This window comes from Argopecten irradians, chromosome 1 (genome assembly GCF_041381155.1).
Source record: "Argopecten irradians isolate NY chromosome 1, Ai_NY, whole genome shotgun sequence".
NCBI classification, from domain to species: domain Eukaryota; kingdom Metazoa; phylum Mollusca; class Bivalvia; order Pectinida; family Pectinidae; genus Argopecten; species Argopecten irradians.
In genome coordinates, this window is record NC_091134.1 from 261,402 (window position 1) to 281,950 (window position 20,549).

Below are 20,549 nucleotides of genomic sequence, written 5' to 3' on the forward strand. Positions count from 1 at the left end.
ATTCTCAAAACAAAAGGTCTTAATGGTTAGTGGTAACCAGGTATATGTACAAAAGTTTTATATACATTCCCAAAACAAAAGGTCTTAATGGTTAGTGGTAACCAGGTATATGTACACAAGTTTTATATACATTCTCAAAACAAAAGGTCTTAATGGTTAGTGGTAACCAGGTATATGTACACAAGTTTTATATACATTCTCAAAACAAAAGGTCTTATTAGTTAGTGGTAACCAGGTATATGTACAAAAGTTTTATATACATTCTCAAAACAAAAGGTCTTAATGGTTATATAGTGGTAACCAGGAATATGTACAAAAGTTTTATATACATTCTCAAAACAAAAGGTCTTATTAGTTAGTGGTAACCAGGAATATGTACACAAGTTTTATATACATTCCCAAAACAATAGGTCTTAATGGTTAGTGGTAACCAGCTATATGTACACAAGTTTTATATACATTCTCAAAACAAAAGGTCTTAATGGTTAGTGGTAACCAGGTATATGTACAAAAGTTTTATATACATTCCCAAAACAAAAGGTCTTAATGGTTAGTGGTAACCAGGTATATGTACACAAGTTTTATATACATTCCCAAAACAAAAGGTCTTAATGGTTAGTGGTAACCAGGTATATGTACACAAAGTTTTATATACATTCTCAAAACAAAAGGTCTTAATGGTTAGTGGTAACCAGGTATATGTACACAAGTTTTATATACATTCTCAAAACAAAAGGTCTTAATGGTTAGTGGTAACCAGGTATATGTACACAAGTTTTATATACATTCCCAAAACAAAAGGTCTTAATGGTTAGAGGTAACCAGGAATATGTACACAAGTTTTATATACATTCCCAAAACAAAAGGTCTTAATGGTTAGAGGTAACCAGGAATATGTACACAAGTTTTATATACATTCTCAAAACCATGTTAAAATTGTATTTCTTGTAATTTTCATTATCAAAAACTGTCATAAAACATACAATGTGTGAATATAGATGCTTATATATGATGGTTCTGATCCATAAAAACTCCAACATACTATTGACATGGTAATAAATATTGCTTGAAATATCACACATTTAGAAAGAACGGCCACAGTCAACACCATGTTTCAAGCTTTCTGATGATATCGGAAAACCGGATTCCATCACGTTACTGACATCGGCCATACCCGTTTTGATCAAATTCTCCCAATTCGTATCACGTGGCCAAGATCAACAATACCTGTACAGATCGGAACGATTCGGAGACTTCCAAGCTCTTTTAAACGTGCACGTTAAAATTCAATAATTTAATTTAGTTGTTTAATAACTTTGCGAATAATTTACAAAAGTCGGTAAATATGGAAATTTTAAAACTTAGGGAGATAGAGAAAAAATATGTAGAACACTGTAAATACTTTTTCTATGCCAAAAATAAAGCAAGTCACAGACCATACAACTTTGTTTAACACTAAACTGTGCTTACTCTGTTTAGGTAGACACAGTCATATTTCACCACCTTCCATGCTGGTACCAGGAAGGAAATTTAACTTAATATTGTTCTCCCCAGACGTAACTGTCTGAATAGTGAATAAATGCAAAACTGAGCTTACAAAACCATTATTGGCAACAATATTGAACTTTTGTATTGAAAAAATGATTTGCAAGTTAAGTGTATAATTCACTAAGAAAACCTTGAAAGTTACAGTCATATGAATTTTGATATATTGAGTATACTCATTGACCACAAAAGCTGTCGTGTGTAACAATATTGTGTCCTTCACTGTAACCTCTTCACTACAAAACCTGTGTATAACGATATTCTGTCCTTAAACTGTAACCTCTTTACCACAAAACCTGTGTATATTGATATTCTGTCCTTAAACTGTAACCTCTTTACCACAAAACCTGTGTATATTGATATTCTGTCCTTAAACTGTAACCTCTTTACCACAAAACCTGTGTGTAATGATATTCTGTCCTTAAACTGTAACCTCTTTACCACAAAATCTGTGTGTAATGATATTCTGTCCTTAAACTGTAACCTCTTTACACCACAAAACCTGTGTATAACAATATTCTGTCCTTAACTGTAACCTCTTTACCACAAAACCTGTGTATAACAATATTCTGTCCTTAACTGTAACCTCTTTACCACAAAACCTGCATATAATGATATTCTGTCCTTAAACTGTAACCTCTTTACCACAAAACCTGTATATAATGATATTCTGTCCTTAACTGTAACCTCTCTACCACAAAACCTGTGTATAATGATATTCTGTCCTTAAACTGTAACCTCTTTACCACAAAACCTGTGTAAAAGGATATTCTGTCCTTAAACTGTAACCTCTTCACCACAAAACCTGTGTATAACAATATTCTGTCCTTAACTGTAACCTCTTTACCACAAAACCTGTGTATAACGATATTCTGTCCTGAACTGTAACCTCTTTACCACAAAACCTGTGTATAACGATATTCTGTCCTTTAACTGTAACCTCTTTACCACAAAACCTGTGTATAAATGATATTCTGTCCTTAAACTGTAACCTCTTTACCACAAAACCTGTGTATAATGATATTCTGTCCTTAACTGTAACCTCTTTACCACAAAACCTGTGTAAAAGGATTTTCTGTCCTTAAACTGTAACCTCTTTACCACAAAACCTGTGTATAATGATATTCTGTCCTTAACTGTAACCTCTTTACCACAAAACCTGTGTATAATGATATTCTGTCCTTAAACTGTAACCTCTTTACCACAAAACCTGTGTATAATGATATTCTGTCCTTAAACTGTAACCTCTTTACCACAAAACCTGTGTATAATGATATTCTGTCCTTAAACTGTAACCTCTTTACCACAAAACCTGTGTATAATGATATTCTGTCCTTAACTGTAACCTCTTTACCACAAAACCTGTGTATAATGATATTCTGTCCTTAAACTGTAACCTCTTTACCTACCACAAAACCTGTGTATAATGAATGATATTCTGTCCTTAACTGTAACCTCTTTACCACAAAACCTGTGTGTATAATGATATTCTGTCCTTAACTGTAACCTCTTTACACAAAACCTGTGTATAATGATATTCTGTCCTTAACTGTAACCTCTTTACTACAAAACCTGTGTATAATGATATTCTGTCCTTAACTGTAACCTCTTTACCACAAAACCTGTGTATAATGATATTCTGTCCTTAAACTGTAACCTCTTTACACACAAAACCTGTGTATAATGATATTCTGTCCTTAACTGTAACCTCTTTACTACAAAACCTGTGTATAATGATATTCTGTCCTTAACTGTAACCTCTTCTACCACAAAACCTGTGTATAATGATTTCTGTCTTGTTCTTAAAACTGTAACCTTTACAAAACCTGTGTATAATGATATTTCTGTCCTTAAACTGTAACCTCTCTTACAAAACCTGTGTATAATGATATTTCTGTCCTTAAACTGTAACCTCTTTACCACAAAACCTGTGTATAATGATATTCTGTCCTTAAACTGTAACCTCTTTACCACAAAACCTATTTGTCCTTAAACTGTAACCTCTTTACCACAAAACCTGTGTATAATTCTGTCCTTAACTGTAACTCTTTACCACAAAACCTGTGTCCTTAAACTGTAACCTCTTTACCACAAAACCTGTGTATAAAGATATTCTGTCCTTAAACTGTAACCTCTTTACCACAAAACCTGTGTATAATGATATTCTGTCCTTAAACTGTAACCTCTTTACCACAAAACCTGTGTATAATGATATTCTGTCCTTAAACTGTAACCTCTTTACCACAAAACCTGTGTATAATGATATTCTGTCCTTAAACTGTAACCTCTTTACCACAAAACCTGTGTATAATGATATTATGTCCTTAACTGTAACCTCTTACCACAAAACCTGTGTATAATGATATTCTGTCCTTAAACTGTAACCTCTTTACCACAAAACCTGTGTATAATATATTCTGTCCTTAAACTGTAACCTCTTTACCACAAAACCTGTGTAAAAGATTTTCGGTCCTTAAACTGTAAACCTCTTTACCACAAAACCTGTGTAAAAGGATTTTGTCCTTAAACTGTAACCTCTTCACCACAAAACCTGTATATAAAAATATTCTGTCCTTAACTGTAACCTCTTTACCACAAAACCTGTGTATAATGATATTCTGTCCTTAACTGTAACCTCTTTACTACAAAAACCTGTGTATAATGATATTCTGTCCTTAAACTGTAACCTCTCTACCACAAAACCTGTGTATAATGATATTCTGTCCTTAAACTGTAACCTCTTTACCACAAAACCTGTGTGTAAAAGGATTTTCGGTCCTTAAACTGTAACCTCTTTACTACAAAACCTGTGTAAAAGGATTTTCTGTCCTTAAACTGTAACCTCTCTTTACCACAAAAACCTGTGTATAATGATATTCTGTCCTTAACTGTAACCTCTTTACCACAAAACCTGTGTATAATGATTTCTGTCCTTAAACTGTAACCTCTTTACCACAAAACCTGTGTAAAGGATGATATTCTGTCCTTAACTGTAACCTCTTTACCACAAAACCTGTGTATAATGATATTCTGTCCTTAACTGTAACCTCTTTACCACAAAACCTGTGTATAATGATATTCTGTCCTTAAACTGTAACCTCTTTACTACAAAACCTGTATAATGATATTCTGTCCTTAACTGTAACCTTTACCACAAAACCTGTGTATAATGATATTCTGTCCTTAAACTGTAACCTCTTTACCACAAAACCTGTGTAAAAGGATTTTCGGTCCTTAAACTGTAACCTCTTTACTACAAAACCTGTGTAAAAGGATATTCTGTCCTTAAACTGTAACCTCTTTACCACAAAACCTGTGTATAACAATATTCTGTCCTTAACTGTAACTCTTTACCACAAAACCTGTGTATAATGATATTCTGTCCTTAAACTGTAACCTCTTTACCACAAAACCTTCGTATAATGATATTCTGTCCTTAACTGTAACCTCTTTACCACAAAACCTGTGTATAATGATATTCTGTCCTTAAACTGTAACCTCTTTACCACAAAACCTGTGTATAATGATATTATGTCCTTAACTGTAACCTCTTTACCACAAAACCTGTGTATAATGATATTCTGTCCTTAAACTGTAACCTCTTTACCACAAAACCTGTGTATAACAATATTCTGTCCTTAAACTGTAACCTCTTTACCACAAAACCTGTGTGTAATGATATTCTGTCCTTAAACTGTAACCTCTTTACCACAAAACCTGTGTATAATGATATTCTGTCCTTAACTGTAACCTCTTTACCACAAAACCTGTGTATAATGATATTCTGTCCTTAAACTGTAACCTCTTTACCACAAAACCTGTGTAAAAGGATTTTCGGTCCTTAAACTGTAACCTCTTTACTACAAAACCTGTGTAAAAGGATTTTCGGTCCTTAAACTGTAACCTCTTCACCACAAAACCTGTATATAACAATATTCTGTCCTGAACTGTAACCTCTTTATACAGATTATTCTGTCCTTTAACTGTAACCTCTTTACCACAAAACCTGTGTATAATGATATTCTGTCCTTAACTGTAACCTCTTTACCACAAAACCTGTGTATAATGATATTCTGTCCTTAAACTGTAACCTCTTTACCACAAAACCTGTGTATAATGATTTTCTGTCCTTAAACTGTAACCTCTTTACCACAAAACCTGTGTATAATGATATTCTGTCCTTAAACTGTAACCTCTTTACCACAAAACCTGTGTAAACAATATTCTGTCCTTAACTGTAACACATCTTTACCACAAAAACCTGTGTATAATGATATTTTCTGTCCTTAAACTGTAACCTCTTTACCACAAAACCTGTGTATAATGATATTCTGTCCTTAAACTGTAACCTCTTTACCACAAAACCTGTGTATAATGAATGATCCTTCTGTAACCCTTAAACTGTAAAACTGATAACCTCTTTACCACAAAACCTGTGTATAATGATTATTATGTCCTTAACTGTAACCTCTTTACCACAAAACCTGTGTATAATGATATTCTGTCCTTAAACTGTAAACCTCTTTACCACAAAACCTGTGTATAAACAATATTCTGTCCTTAAACTGTAACCTCTTTACCACAAAACCTGTGTGTAAAGATATTCTTCTGTCCTAACTGTAACCTCTTTACCACAAAACCTGTGTGTATACCAACAAAAACCTGTGATTAATATACCTGTCCTAAACTTAAACTCTTTAACTCTCTACCTACCACAAAACCAGTGTATAACGATTTTCGGTCCTTAAAACTGTAACCTCTTTACCACAAAACCTGTGTATAACAATATTCTGTCCTTAAACTGTAACCTCTTTACACAAAACCTGTGTATAACGATATTCTGTCCTGAACTGTAACCTTCTTTACCACAAAACCTGTGTATATCCTGTAATAAAAGGAATTAAGTCCTAAACACTTACCAATAAACCTGTGTTTAAAGGTTTGTACCTGTTTAAACTGTACCTACCATAAACTTTTTAAATGTGAAGTTTGCGAAAACATGAAGACACCCCCATTACAAAATAACTCTTTGATTCTTTGATTCCAATCAAATGGAAATCGTTTTACGGTCTTCAATTCTTTGTTTGGGAGACCCGTTTTGTATAAATAAAAAATGTGTCATTTGAGAGGTTTTATGCTGGTCGTGTAATTTAATTCCTCAATAGTGCGACTGAAATCTATACACAAACTGACTTTAACCCTAGAAATACAATTTAAGTGAGAGATGATGGCAAACTTACAGTAGTACTAGGTATGGTCTTTCATGGCTAATCTTCCCATCTCTGGGCGCAATTCTTGGGCGATCAGGCAGTCATGACACTTCTACACGGACCTGGAACAACAATAGATATTGACGGTTAGCAGATTCATGTTTCTCCGATTAATGTTCTGTGACAAATAATGATGAAATTGACACAACATATTGTGGAATGTGAAAATAAACCCTTTTTTATGATTATTTAGTTGGAATAATAAAAGTTTAAAATCGATGATGTATTCACAAGTCTGTGATGGTGCTTATCGTTTCTTTGTCACTCATTCATGGCCTGATAAATGCCATTGATCATCAGTCATCATCCAGATAATATGGATACCATGTAATGAAAATGACAATAAATTCCTCCACAACCAAAGACCAAGCTTAACATATATGAATGCCATTAGAAAGGGTGAAATATGCTACCATGTGTAACATGACTTGTAATATATTATTCATTTTTGATGTTATAGAATTCTAACTTGAACTGCAAGTTATTGAAACATTGAACCACTGTCAGTTGGTGGTACACAGATGATTTGTATTCAGAATAGTGGCCGATAGACTAGAAAGTCCCATGTTAATGATAGACTAGAAAGTCCCATCTTACCATTTGGTTATAAAATATGCATACATGTACATATATTTGTATTTTTCAATCCATTTTTCTTAACCTCGAACAAAAAAGTCCTTCAGAGTTGCAACATACAAAATATGGATATCATTCCAGCAGATAAATGAAACAGTTTTACCAACCATCCTTAACTCAGTGAACATACCATGATTAAAGCAACAATTTAATTCAACATTTTATTTACTTCAAAATGTTGAGAATTTATCAATCTAAAGAATATATATATATATCTCAAACAGAATTTCATATCTGTCAGGCAACATATTTTTTAACAACAGTTTCATACCTCTCAGGAAACAGAATTTCACCTCTCTCTCAGAATTGCATATATCTTATCAATAGTCCGGATGTATAGTATGATTAGTGATCTGGATATTTAGGCATAATGCCGGCATCCAGTATTATTATTATTATTATCATTATTATATCTCTCAGGTAAAAAGATTTCATATCTTTTGGACAACAATATTTCATATCAATCAGGCAACATGAGTTCATGATCTCTGAGGTCGCCAAAAGGGCATTTCAAGTCTGACAACACATTTCATACCATAAATGCAACAATGATTTAATTTCTTCCCCAATAAAAGGACTTCATATATCTCAACAAAATGATCTCTCAACAAAATGATCTCTCAAGGAACAGGATTTCATGATCTCTAATCAATAAGGCAACAGGATTTCCTCGAAGGCAAAGGAAAGATCTATCAGGAAGCAGGAATTCAGATTTCTCCCTTGGTGTTTAGGTCAGCTACCATGGATTTATACTATCTTAACGGTAATAAAATGTCAGAGATGTAACTCTCCAGAGAACATGTGTATACCTAGAGGCCATGAAAACGTCATTAGAAAATGTCATTAATATTTCCAGACAAAAAGCCTAAAGACGACAAACAATATCAAAGTTTTACTGAAGACAATGCAGAAATCCACATTGTTGGCTATATTTTTGTCCAATAAGAGCTTCACAAGTTGTAGCTATATGAGAACATGGACGATGAAGGTCTGGTAGTGAATACTGACTCTCAAACAACAAAACCTGTCAACACACATAGAATCAATATTGGTGTAAGGGCGGGCACATGTCTCTCTGCGTTTAATGGTCGACACTCGGTACTTAAGGAATTGGAACAGGTAAATGTAAATCTTTGTTTGATATCTAAACTCTGAGGACCAAAGACAAGCATATGTCTTTCTGTGTTTAATGGTCTATTTTGGGTAATGAGGGAGTTAATAAGGAAAAAACAAATGCAATGTTGTGTTTCAAAGAGACATTCAGGTAGACACAGAAGTGAGCAAACATTTATATAGTGAAGGAAAATATCTTTTTGTAATGGTTAACATCCAGCAGTAGGAGTCAATCATTTGAACAAACTTGGTAGCCCTTCACCCCAGCATGTCACAGGCTCAATGCCAGGTCTCTAGGCCTCTAAGTTATTCACAGGAAGTTCTTTAATGATTTCAGCCTTTTTGACCCCTGTGACCTTAAACGAAGGTCAAGGTCATTGATTTGAACAAACTTTATAGCCCTTCATCCCAGCATGTCACAGACTCAATGTCAGGTCTCTAGGCCTCTAAGTTATTCACAGGAAGTTCTTTAATGATTTCAGCCTTTTTGACCCCTGTGACCTTAACATCCAGCAGTAGGAGTCAATCATTTGAACAAACTTGGTAGCCCTTCACCCCAGCATGTCACAGGCTCAATGCCAGGTCTCTAGGCCTCTAAGTTATTCACAGGAAGTTCTTTAATGATTTCAGCCTTTTTGACCCCTGTGACCTTAAACGAAGGTCAAGGTCATTGATTTGAACAAACTTTATAGCCCTTCATCCCAGCATGTCACAGACTCAATGTCAGGTCTCCGGGCTTCTTATATATAATTAATTATTCACAAAATTCTCAAAATTGCACACTTTATCAGGATCAATAAAATCATTCTATATTCCAGGTTAGCGATGATAAACATGAAATGCATTTGTTCTGGCCTTACTGAGAAATCCAAAGGCAGAGGAACATCATGAAGCTCGTCTGCAAACAACTCAACAGAGTCAACACTTGTGGTTAATTCAAGTGTTAACAAATAGATCCCTTGCATGCATCCTTATCATTGTTGACTTTGTAGTAGGAGCCCCATCAACTAAATTCATTAATATCTAACACAGCAATGGAGAAACACGGCCATTTCCTTATCAACACCTCTCATGGAATTACACAAAATAGCTAAATAACAAAACAGTATCATCCTCCTTGAATTAGAAAGTCAAAGAAAAATGACAAGACTAAATTAGGCATTGGTTTAATGCCAGGCATGGGCTCGTTGCCAGACATGGGCTCGTTACCAGACATGGGCTCGTTACCAGACATGGGCTCGTTACCAGACATGGGCTCGTTACCAGACATGGGCTCATTACCAGACATGGGCAAATTACTTTATATGGACTTTTTACCAGACATGGACTTATTACCAAATATGGGGTTATTACAATTGGGCTTATAACCAGACATGGGCTTATTATCAGACATGGGTTTATTTTAAGACATTGGCTTATTACCAGATATGGGCTTAGCATCAGATATGGGCTTATTACCATTGGACTTGATTACAAAATATGGAATTATTGCCATTGGGCATATCATCAGACATTGTCTTATTACCAGACATCAGTTTATTACCATTGGGCTTATTATCATATATGGGCTTATTATCAGACATGGGCTTACTAACAGAGATGAGTTTATTACCAGATATAGACTTATTACTATTAGGCTTATTATCAGACATAGGCTTATTTCCAGATGTGTACTTATTGCCACTGGAATTATTATCAGATATGGAATTATTATCAGATATGGACTTATTATCAGATATGGACTTATCTTTAGACATGGGATTGTTACCAGACATGGGTTTATTACCAGACATAGGCCTGTTACCAAACATGGGCTTATTACCAGGCATGGGCTTATTACCAGACATGGGCTTATTACCATTGGAATTATTGTCAGACATGTTTTTATTACCAGACATGGGCTTGTTACCAGACATGGGCTTATAACTAGACATGGGCTTGTTACCAGACATGGGCCTGTTACCAGACATGTGCTTGTTACCAGACATGGGCTTGTTACCAGACATGGGCTTGTTACCAGACATGGGCTTATTACTAGACATGGGCTTATTACCAGACATGGGCTTGTTACCAGACATGGGCTTATTACTAGACATGGGCTTGTTACCAGACATTGGCTTATTACCAGACATGGGCTTGTTACCAGACATGGGCTTGTTACCAGACATGGGCTTATTACCAGACATGGGCTTGTTACCAGACATGGGCTTATTACCAGACATGGGCTTATTACCATTACCTTGTTACCAGACATGGGCTCGTTACCAGACATGGGCTCATTATTACCAGACATGGGCTTATTACCAGACATGGGCAAATTACTTTATATGGACTTTTTACCAGACAGCTTGACATGGACTTATTACCAAATATGGGGTTATTACAATTGGGCTTATAACCAGACATGGGCTTATTATCAGACATGGGTTTATTTTAAGACATTGGCTTATTACCAGATATGGGCTTAGCATCAGATATGGGCTTATTACCATTGGACTTGATTACAAAATATGGAATTATTGCCATTGGGCATATCATCAGACATTGTCTTATTACCAGACATCAGTTTTATTACCATTGGGCTTATTATCATATATGGGCTTATTATCAGACATGGGCTTACTAACAGAGATGAGTTTATTACCAGATATAGACTTATTACTATTAGGCTTATTATCAGACATAGGCTTATTTCCAGATGTGTACTTATTGCCACTGGAATTATTATCAGATATGGAATTATTATCAGATATGGACTTATTATCAGATATGGACTTATCTTTAGACATGGGATTGTTACCAGACATGGGTTTATTACCAGACATAGGCCTGTTACCAAACATGGGCTTATTACCAGGCATGGGCTTATTACCAGACATGGGCTTATTACCATTGGAATTATTGTCAGACATGTTTTTATTACCAGACATGGGCTTGTTACCAGACATGGGCTTATAACTAGACATGGGCTTGTTACCAGACATGGGCCTGTTACCAGACATGTGCTTGTTACCAGACATGGGCTTGTTACCAGACATGGGCTTATTACTAGACATGGGCTTGTTACCAGACATGGGCTTGTTACCAGACATGGGCTTATTACTAGACATGGGCTTATTACCAGACATGGGCTTGTTACCAGACATTGGCTTATTACCAGACATGGGCTTGTTACCAGACATGGGCTTATTACCAGACATCGGCTTGTTACCAGACACCGGCTTGTTACCAGACATGGGCTTATTACCAGACATGGGCTTATTACCAGACATGGGCTTATTACCAGACATGGGCTTATTACTAGACATGGGCTTGTTACCAGACATGGGCTTATAACCAGACATGGGCTTGTTACCAGACATGGGCTTATAACCAGACATGGGCTTATTACTAGACACGGGCTTGTTACCATACATGGGCTTATTACCAGGCATGGATTTATTACCAGACATAAGCTTGTTACTAGACATGGGTTGATAACAAGACATGGACTTATTACCAGACATATGCTTATTACAAGACATGGGCTGATCATCAGACATCGGCTTGATATCAAACATGGGCTTATAACCAGACATGGGCTTATTATCAGACATGGACTTGTTACATTGTACCATTGGAATTATTATATACATGTATTATTATATCAGACATCAATTAATTATCAGATATAACCTTCATTATCATTTTATGTACTAATTCACACAGCATAGACTACAATGATGCCTAAAACCTTCAGTCTTACCATATCATGTTCATCAATTTCACATAAATCTGCAACACGCAAAGGACTCGCTCATGTGTGAAAAGAACAAAGGGTCAATGATTACTATGCTATGGTCCAGCAACTTTCACAATGGCCAATCAAGCTATAGGGTGCTAAGAGACATTCATAGAGTTCAAACTTAGAAATGAATCCTAATGAATAGTTGTTGAGTTGTCCTGCCACTGGACCTGGGTACGTGACACATGTATCACCACAGCGGTAACAGTGTTCAATGTGTTGACATGAACACATAATGATTCCTATCTAAATCAAGATATAGGTACTGGTAGGCTGAGACCCAACCCTAACATATACCACACGATATAATGTAATACTTTATCAAATTAATGTAATCAATATACCACACATATTATGGCTTACATAAAGGTGAAAATGACTAAAGTCCTGATGGTTTTAGATATAAGTCTGATGATGGCCACTCTTGCAATGCTTTAAATATAAGACTCATGATGGCCACTTTTGTTATGCTTTAGATATAAGACTTATGATGGCCACTTTTGTTTATTCTTCTGATGGCACTTTGTATGCTTATATATAAGACTGATGATGGCCACTTTTGTTATTCTTCAGATATATAAGACTGATGATGGCCACTTTTGTTATTCTTCAGATATAAGACTGATGATGGCCACTTTTGTTATTCTTCAGATATAAGACTGATGATGGCCACTTTTGTTATTCTTCAGATATAAGACTGATGATGGTCACTCTTGCAATGCTTTTAAATATAAGACTGATGATGATGGCCACTCTTGTGATTACACTGTGAAAACTAGGGGGCCACAGTGGCTGTGTCGTTTAGGTGTTCACACATATTACCACCTTCCGGTTTTCAATTTCTAAACCCACAAAAGACAGTTGTCATATACTGACTGTAAGTTGTTGGTTTTTTTCTCAACTTCCTAACCTGCCATTTCCTTATTTAATGACTTTATATAGCTAAGATAAAACAAATTAAACCAAACTAGAAGGTAGTGTCTTTGTTCCTTTAAGTTTTTAGATGGGCTAATGGCGGGTTGACCAACCCCAATTAGGTTAGAATTTTTTATAATGATCAAGTCTGTATTGATGATATTCCAATAAGCATTCCAATTAAAGTGAAACTTCTAGGTAGCCACTGAAGGGCTAAATAGGATAAATACAGTATTGTATTTGATGAATAATTTATGCTGTTGATAAATCTATTAAAAATTTAATTACCAAAAAACAATGCCATTTATTTTTTTGTTATGTTGATTAAAATGATTAGATAAATTCTAGTGAAAAATGACATTAGCTATTGTAAGACTTGGGCTACCATTGGAGTTTGCCTTTCTGAAGTCAGCAGCACAGTTAGATTAGTAAAACTCTTATTAAAATTTGGTCTCCAGTCGAGAAAGCCGTACACATCTCTTGAACTCCCACGGCATCATCTGCTCAGTGGCACAAAACTCCATGCAGAATACATTTGTCCCAAATTATCAACTTCTCTACAAAAATTGATCGAACATCTGAAAGTCAAGTCTTCATAACCTTCCTACACACTCTGTGTTCTATGAAGAAGAATAAATTTTAGAACCGACAAAGACTATTAGAGAGACAGAATCAGTCAAACACATACATAATACAGATTCTCTAGGTAATAATATGTCAATGTCATGGTAAACAGCTCAAGGTCATTTAGTTTATATAAATCAATAATCAAGCAAAATGAAAAACAACAGGCCCAGAGGGCCTGTATCGCTCACATGGTTTGTAATGCCAAGTAATGTTCTAAATACAGGTTCATTATTCCTTGTATGAAGGAATTTAAATATCTACCTTTTATTTCCCTATTGGGCCCCACTCTTTCTGCTCAGAGAGGTCAGTGTCAAACTTTATACAAATACTGTTACCCTTCCCCCAAGGATGTTTCTGGCCAAAGTTGGTTGCAATTCATGCAGAACTCTTTATGACTAGTAGCCATTTAAAGGATTTACCACTATTTCCCCTATTGGGCCCTGGCTCTCTTGCCTCCGGGAGCTAGAGCAAAAATGTAGACAAACTCTGTTCCCCTTCCCTCAAGGATTTTTCTGACCAAATTTGGTTACAATGCATGCAGAACTCTATGACTAATAGTGATTTAAAGGATTTATCTCTATTTCCCTATTGGACCTGCCCCTCCTGCCCCCGGGGTCAGAGCACAAAAACTATACAAATTCTGTTCCTCTTCCCCCAAATATGTTTCTGGCCAAATTTGGTTGCAATTCATAAAAAAACTCTATGACTAGTTGCGATTTAAAGGATTTACCAGTCTATTTCTCCTATTACGGCCTCGCCTCTCATGCCCAGGGCGATCAGAGCCAAAATTTATACAATCTCTGTTCCCCTTCCCTCAAGGATTTTTCTTGCCAAATTTGGTAACATTCCATGCAGAACTCTATTAGAAGTAGGGATTTAAAGGATTTACCACTATTTCCAATATTGGGCCCTGCTCCTCCTGCCCCGGGGGGTCACAGCCAAAATTTATACAATCTCTGTTCCCCTTCCCCAGAGGATGTTCCTGGCCAAATTTGGTTACAATCCATGAACAACTCTACTATTAGTAGCGATTTAAATGATTTACCTCTATTTCCCCTATTGGGTCTAGCCCCTCCTGCCCCGGGGGGGGGGGGGGGGGGGGGGGGGGGGGGGGGGGGGGGGGGGGGGGGGGTCACAGCCAAAATTTATACAAACTCTGTTCCCTTTCCCTTAAGGATTTTTCTGGCCAAATTTGGTTACAATTAATGTAGTGCTCTATGACTAGTTGTGATTTAAAGTAAATGCTGACGGATGGACGGATGGACGGACTGACAACGGATGCAGCGCCATGACATAAGCTCAATGGTGAGCTAAAAAAAAAATATATATCGGGAACAATGTTGAAAAAGCCATGAGATTTTAATTCCTTTGGGAGACCGGAATTGTATTTCATAGAGTTATCACACAGGATTCATCTTTATTACATGGAATAGGGGAAATGGAGTGTGATACAAGAGGAGTCATCACTTTATGTTGTGTAACACAATGTAATGATAACATTAGCTATATCAATACAAGTTTTCTTGATCGATGATAATGGTGAAAAGTAAATATGTCAAGTAAGAGCATTCTTAACTTGTTACTTTGTTGTCAGTTGGTAACCATGGATACAGCTCCAGCATACCATGTGAAATAATGACTGTTAAATAGCCGTTCAGAAAGTCAAGCAGATCTCCTTAGACAACTATCCAGGCCTTCCCACATCAAAGGGCGGCAGCTATATCATAGATATGTAAACAAGGTAAATCCATTCACAGGCCCCACCTCCATACATTTTCCTAATGCCTCGCCACCCAAAAACAGCTCCGAAACATCGATCAGTGGTCCATTCTCCATTTCTTTGGGCCATATAGTGGAATTTCTCATATACACAATATTTCTGCATATATATCAAAAAGGCAAATATATTATGAGTATTAATTTGTTCTAGTTGTGATTCAGGCTAAATAAATTGGTATGCTTGAGCAGTTTTGTAGAATTTGATTGAAAGCACACCAACATGTAAGCTGTGAATACAGGGTAGATGGTCGCCATTTAAAACATTTAGGTTCCTTGATCTAGATTCAGTAAGAATTGGTGACCCTTATCTGGACGATCAGATCAAGATTGTATAAGCCTATAGGACTTATATAGAGATCACGACAAAAGTTGTCAGATCTTAACATAAATCATACACACCATGTCTGTTCTGTCGTCACATCAGGCGACCAGAAACTTTGTCAGTGGCGACAATCGCACCATTCCTACACTCCATTACAATCTCCAGGTCAGCTTAGATTTGTCTTATCTGTGAACTTGTCAACGTTACATTCCCCAAAGATACAAGTGACAATACCTACCAGTAACTTATGAGGAAATCTAGATAGAATGATTTTTACAAACAGACTGACCACAATGACCATTCAGAGAACCCTATTAGGCTGACAACACAAAAATCTGTTCCCTATCACTGTGTTTGTCTGTGTGATTCCCTGGGTAAAGTCTAGTAATACCTACCACAATTAGATGGCTATTTAAAAAGAAATATCAAACAAGTGAAGAATAATCAAACATTACTATAAACACTGCCATCATAAGCAGATATTATATATGTATCCAAATGTAAATTCTCAAACTTGCATTCTGTGCTTTTTGTCTTTAAACAACATACTACAGTCAAAGTGTTTGTGGAGCATGGTCACACTATTTAGAAATCTGTAAACAGAATATCTTTATGAAAACACCAAGACTGAAGTAAGTAACGTGTTGTAACGGATCACTGGAGACTTTTGTTCTTTTCCATTTTTGTTTTGTTTTCCATTCAACATCTATAAATCCAGTTCACAATAAGTTCACAATCTCTAAATATCTCTTATACTCAAAGGTTTCTCTCTCTTCTGTTTTGTATCTCTTAGCTCCAATGCTCTGTTCTTACTCTCTGCTCTTACTGCTCTTCCTGCTCTTACTCTTCTACTGCTCTAGCTCGCTCGCCACACCTAAATTTACATATATATAAGTTCATGGTGACCCTCAGAGAAGTCACCCCCTAAGGCCACCTACTAAAACCCAGGCTGACCCCAGAATCCACAACACTGTGTTTCTTATTAAACTTTAAACCTAATTCCTGACAAAACCAATAATGATATTTAAAATCTATAAACTATCATCCCTAGAACACATTATCTAGATTATAACCATATCAATTTAGTTTTACTTTAAACACATCATATTTACTTAATTTACTCTTTAATTACTTTTACATACCTCAAATGACTTATAAACTAATACAGTGCTCAAGCTACCGCATTGTTTAAGATAATAAAAACATCTTCATAAACTGCATAACTTACTCTTTCAGCTGATATCTATCTTATTCTCTAAATAGTTATTACTAATTAGAAATAGTAAATTTAATCTACTAAACAAAAACAAACTATTCATAGAGGTAGAGTGTCAAGCCTTATCTTGACCCAGTGGGATGTCTGACCTAGCTGACCATCATGATGCTGGCACAGTATGACACTTCCCTTCACAACCCAAATCACAAGCACTTCCATAATATACCTGGCTAACAGGATTTACACTACTACAAACGCCTGAATCACCAAGACTGAAGTAAGTAACGCCTGAATCACCAAGACTGAAGTAAGTAACGCCTGAATCACCAAGACTGAAGTAAGTAACGCCTGAATCACCAAGACTGAAGTAAGTAACGCCTGAATCACCAAGACTGAAGTAAGTAACGCCTGAATCAGTATACATATTGTACTGATGAGCTGATTCCATCAGGTGTCCTGTCAATCTGGAACATTTTTTTTGATTCCCAGGATTCCTGGGCTGTAGTAAATTTGTAGATTTTAATTACCCAGGAAGGAGAGATCTCACTGGCATGGTATGATGGAAAACGTTGTGATTATATTGCCAATCTGAGCACTGACCTTGGAGCACCTAATCCTGTAAATGGATCTTCAGTAACGAGGATGTTCTAATGGCCACTTCCTTCGGAATGACCTTACAGATCCCTGATGAGGCTGACCAAAGCTCTGGACAAATCAATGACATGTTTTATGTAGAGTTAGGTATTAGGTCTACTCAAGTTTAAGAAAGAATATTGTCTTCAATTCCAAACAACTTAACAGTGTCCATCTTCTGATGTACAGATAATAACTGCATTATAAACAATGGTTATATTTATACTGATAAGACTCTGTAAAAACTATTCAGGATTGTAGTATTATATATCTACTATATAATTTATATTTACTCCCTTTTAAACTTAAAATAAAATATCATACTGTAATTCTGGTTTATAAAGCACTGTGTAATATGATACCTGATTATATATGTACATTTATTGAAACTTGTAATAATTCTTACGTGTACAAATTGAGATCAGCTACAGAAAATAAACTCCTTTTACCGAAGTTACAATCAGAGACAATGAAAAAGTCCTTCAGCTACTCTGGAGTTGTATCTTGGAATAATCTTCCACTTGATATTAACAGACTCCAGTCATCCCTTGTAACTTTTAAGCAATAGTTAAGAAATTATTTACTATCGAACTTAAGATTTAAATGGATTATTAACTTATATTGTACTTGGAAGATTAGCTCCATGATAAACATGCTAACCACAATAAATAATGTATTATATTACAGGTTGCTATGCATACTGACTTGTTACTATGGATATCGACTTATGGATCTAGTATACAAGGTCTCCCACAAAATCAATTAGAAGTCTGTAGACAGTATAATTGTGACAAATAATATCTATCAAGCAGACAGAAGATCATTTTAAAACCATCGAAACAGTGAGATATTTACAGGAGAGTAAATTGTATCTATCAGTCATCGATTTGTCCAATCCGATGATTAAGAAATCGCTATGATCACATGATCTAATGTTTTCCGATGAACAGGAAGTGACCCCAATTGGCCAGAAACGCCCGGCAGACTCGGAGCTACATGGGATAATAACACTGATAATGGTGCTCTGTCGATCAGAACACTGATCCTAATTCTGATACGGTCAAGACGTATCGGTCAAGATGATTGGATTGGCCAACTCAAGATGATTATATTGGCCAAGATTATGGATGCATGCAGTTATCTTAATTTAAATGCTAACTATAACCATTTACTGATGCTGTGATTTGCCAGAGTCCTCTCAGAACCAGACGTAGACCTACATAATACCAAGTATTGTCCTATTGTATTGCTCATTTAGCATGAAATTATCTGTCACATTCGGTCTATAGAACTCTATTAGCAGTAAATAAGATAGACAGAAATGTATTTACTGCTATCTAACCAAAGACACAGTCGGCTATATATCGGCGATAGCCACTGTATAGGGTAAGTTAAAATAAAATAAATATTGTCTACTTATGGTGAAATTATACTGTGAATTTTTCATAGACTTATTGCAAACATGGATATATCCTATTGTTCCAACATCATGAAAGTTTAATTTTTATCTGGTTGTAACATTATTTGTAATATTTGAGATATATTACTGGACAACAACCAGTAACATTATAGCTGCTGAGGAGTGATATTTAGTAAATTTTATAGATTCCAATGACCGCACTGAGGTAAATCTCCTAGAGTGTCAACTGTCCCTCAATCTTTGTTTGTAAACAAAACATTGAGGTACAATGGTGGTACAAATCTCAACAAGTACTTCATCATCCTGAACCGAGTTTGACAAGCTGTGACCCCTCAACTTGTCAATGGGTGTGAGGTGTTATAAAGCAGATGGAATTTATCATTATTGAAAATAAACATTCATCCTCGGTGTCTGTTGTTGATAACTTTAACCTTGTAATGACCTTGACATTTCGTTCACACTCTTTGTCTTCAATCTTTGATGATTTTTGTTATTTTTAAAAGTTTCATTTTTTTTTTGTATTGTATGAAGATGATACAATAAAGATTTTTTAACAGCTCTATTGTTGTATTGATTAATAGCTTGATTAAAAATTTTATCTTAAAGACTGAAATATAATCAATTCAAGATCTCTTCAAATGACCAGAATGTCATCCCTGATCACTGAAGGCTCATTTCTAAGACGGGCATTGATAGAAATAGAATAAAATTAATCTCTGGAAAATACCCGATACAAATGTATCATATATCATTACAGTAACTGATCAATGAAAATACCTGATATCATATATCATTACAGTAACTGATCAATGAAAATACCTGATATCATATATCATTACAGTAACTGATCAATGAAAATACCTGATATCCTATATCATTACAGTAACTGATCAATGAAAATACCTGATATCCTATATCATTACAGTAACTGATCAATGAAAATACCTGATATCCTATATCATTACAGTAACTGATCAATGAAAATACCTGAAATCCTATATCATTACAGTAACTGATCAATGAAAATACCTGATAGCATATATCATTACAGTAACTGATCAATGAAAATACCTGATAGCATATATCATTACAGTAACTGATCAATGAAAATACCTGATATCATATATCATTACAGTAACTGATCAATGAAAATACCTGATATCATATATCATTACAGTAACTGATCAATGAAAATACCTGATATCATATATCATTACAGTAACTGATCAATGAAAATTCCTGATATCATATATCATTACAGCAACTGATCAATGAAAATACCTGATATC

At 35.4% G+C, this 20,549-nt stretch overlaps 3 protein-coding genes across 3 annotated transcripts in view; all 3 read right to left on the reverse strand.

Moving 5' to 3' along the window:
* LOC138314367 (D-glucuronyl C5-epimerase-like) overlaps nucleotides 1-20,549 on the reverse strand; it is a 92,857-nt gene that overhangs the window by 24,979 nt on the left and 47,329 nt on the right. The window contains exon 3 of the mRNA XM_069254680.1: nucleotides 6,786-6,877. The gene's annotated coding sequence lies outside the window, so the exon portion shown is untranslated. The remainder of the gene's footprint in view (nucleotides 1-6,785; nucleotides 6,878-20,549) is intronic.
* On the reverse strand, nucleotides 10,019-10,786 carry LOC138308528 (uncharacterized). The gene has a single exon (XM_069249548.1). It carries the CDS (start codon nucleotides 10,784-10,786, stop codon nucleotides 10,019-10,021), a length of 768 nt encoding a protein of 255 aa, XP_069105649.1.
* On the reverse strand, nucleotides 11,117-12,181 carry LOC138308536 (myosin light chain kinase, smooth muscle-like). Its single transcript, XM_069249560.1, has one exon. The coding sequence runs from the start codon at nucleotides 12,179-12,181 to the stop codon at nucleotides 11,117-11,119; it is 1,065 nt and encodes a 354-aa protein (XP_069105661.1).

Excerpts from the sequence above, each read along its gene's own strand:
- LOC138308528 (XM_069249548.1), bottom strand. The coding sequence starts at position 10,786 with ATGTCTGGTAATAAGCCCATGTCTGGTAACAAGCCCATGTCTGGTAAT.
- LOC138308536 (XM_069249560.1), bottom strand. The coding sequence starts at position 12,181 with ATGGTACAATGTAACAAGTCCATGTCTGATAATAAGCCCATGTCTGGT.